We start from the raw sequence: 1,310 nt of genomic DNA, 5'->3' as shown, positions 1-1,310 counted from the left end.
TATATATATACATAGTTACATAGTTACATAGCTACACAGTTACATACATCGATAGATAGACATATCAGTATAAATATATTGCCACATATCCATTCCCATAACCACCATTCCCCCATATCCCCCCCCCCCACTCCCCCAGCCACCTGACCTTTGTGATGTACATGGGAAGTGAGTTGCTCGGTGAGCTGTACATTCCCATCCGTAACGTAGAGATGTCGCAGAGTGCGTGGTACCACATGAGTCCAGCCGACAATTCCTTCCTCTCCAAAATGCGACGACTGGAGCGCCACCGCAAGTACCAGCCCTGGCACGGCCAAGGTAAGTGTAGCATATGTGCTTGTGTTTGTGCATGTGCTAGTGTGTGTGCTTGTGCTTGTGCGTGTGCTTGTGTGTGTTGCTAGTTACTATGTGTGTCTGTCTGTTGCTAGATCCTATGTGTGTGGGTGTATGCTTGTGTTTGTGTTTGTTGTTGGTTCGTATGTGCGTATGCTATTGAGCTTTTGCGTGTATCTCCTTTTCAGTTTGTGTCGTCAATTGCACCTCTCACCTTTTCTGAGTGTGACAACACAACACTAATGCGCTCGCAGTTCTCACACGCACATGTGCACTGTGAACTTGCCAATACTTTATTTAAATGTACTTTTAGGTATTTATTTTTATGTGCATGTAGGTATGTATTTATATGTGCATGTAGGTATGTGTTATTATGTACATGTAAGTATTTATTTATAAGTACATGTAGGTATTCACTTATATGTACATATAGGTATTCATGTATATGTACATGTAGGTATTTATTAATTTGCATGTAGGTATTTACTTATATGTACATATGGTTATTCATGTATATGTGCATGTTGGTATTTTTTAATATGTGCATGTAGGTATGTATTTATATGTACATCTGGGTATGTATTTATATGTACATCTAGGTATTTATTTATATATGCATGTAGGTATGTATTTATATATGCATGTAAGTATGAATTTATATGTACATCTAAGTATGTATTTATATGTACATCTAGGTATTTATTTATGTGCATGTAGGTATGTATTTATATGTACATCTAGGTATTTATTTATATATGCTTGTAGGTATGTATTCATATGCACATGTATGTATGTGTATGCGTGTGTTTGTGTGTAATTAACCTCTTCGCGTCTACTATTCACCTCTTCGCATGCATCTCAATTCAGCTCAGCTCATAACCCATACCACCTGCCACATACCTGACACCCAAACACACCACACCCTCAAGTGATACCAATAATAAGTATACCATCGCTACCACGTGGCCATACTATAT

General features: G+C 38.1%; 1 protein-coding gene across 1 annotated transcript; it reads left to right on the top strand.

Annotated features, from left to right (window-relative positions):
- Positions 1 to 148: 148 nt before the first annotated feature.
- Positions 149 to 318, top strand: SARC_15389 (hypothetical protein; the record flags this gene model as incomplete). The annotated part of the gene is made up of 1 exon (XM_014290491.1): positions 149 to 318. A coding segment is annotated over exon 1 (163 nt), but the record flags the coding sequence as incomplete, so codon positions are not given.
- Between the last annotated feature and the right edge of the window lie 992 nt (positions 319 to 1,310).

This window comes from Sphaeroforma arctica, assembly GCF_001186125.1.
Source record: "Sphaeroforma arctica JP610 unplaced genomic scaffold supercont1.6042, whole genome shotgun sequence".
In the NCBI taxonomy this organism is placed as follows: Eukaryota; class Ichthyosporea; order Ichthyophonida; genus Sphaeroforma; species Sphaeroforma arctica.
This window is presented reverse-complemented; position numbering and strand designations above follow the sequence as displayed.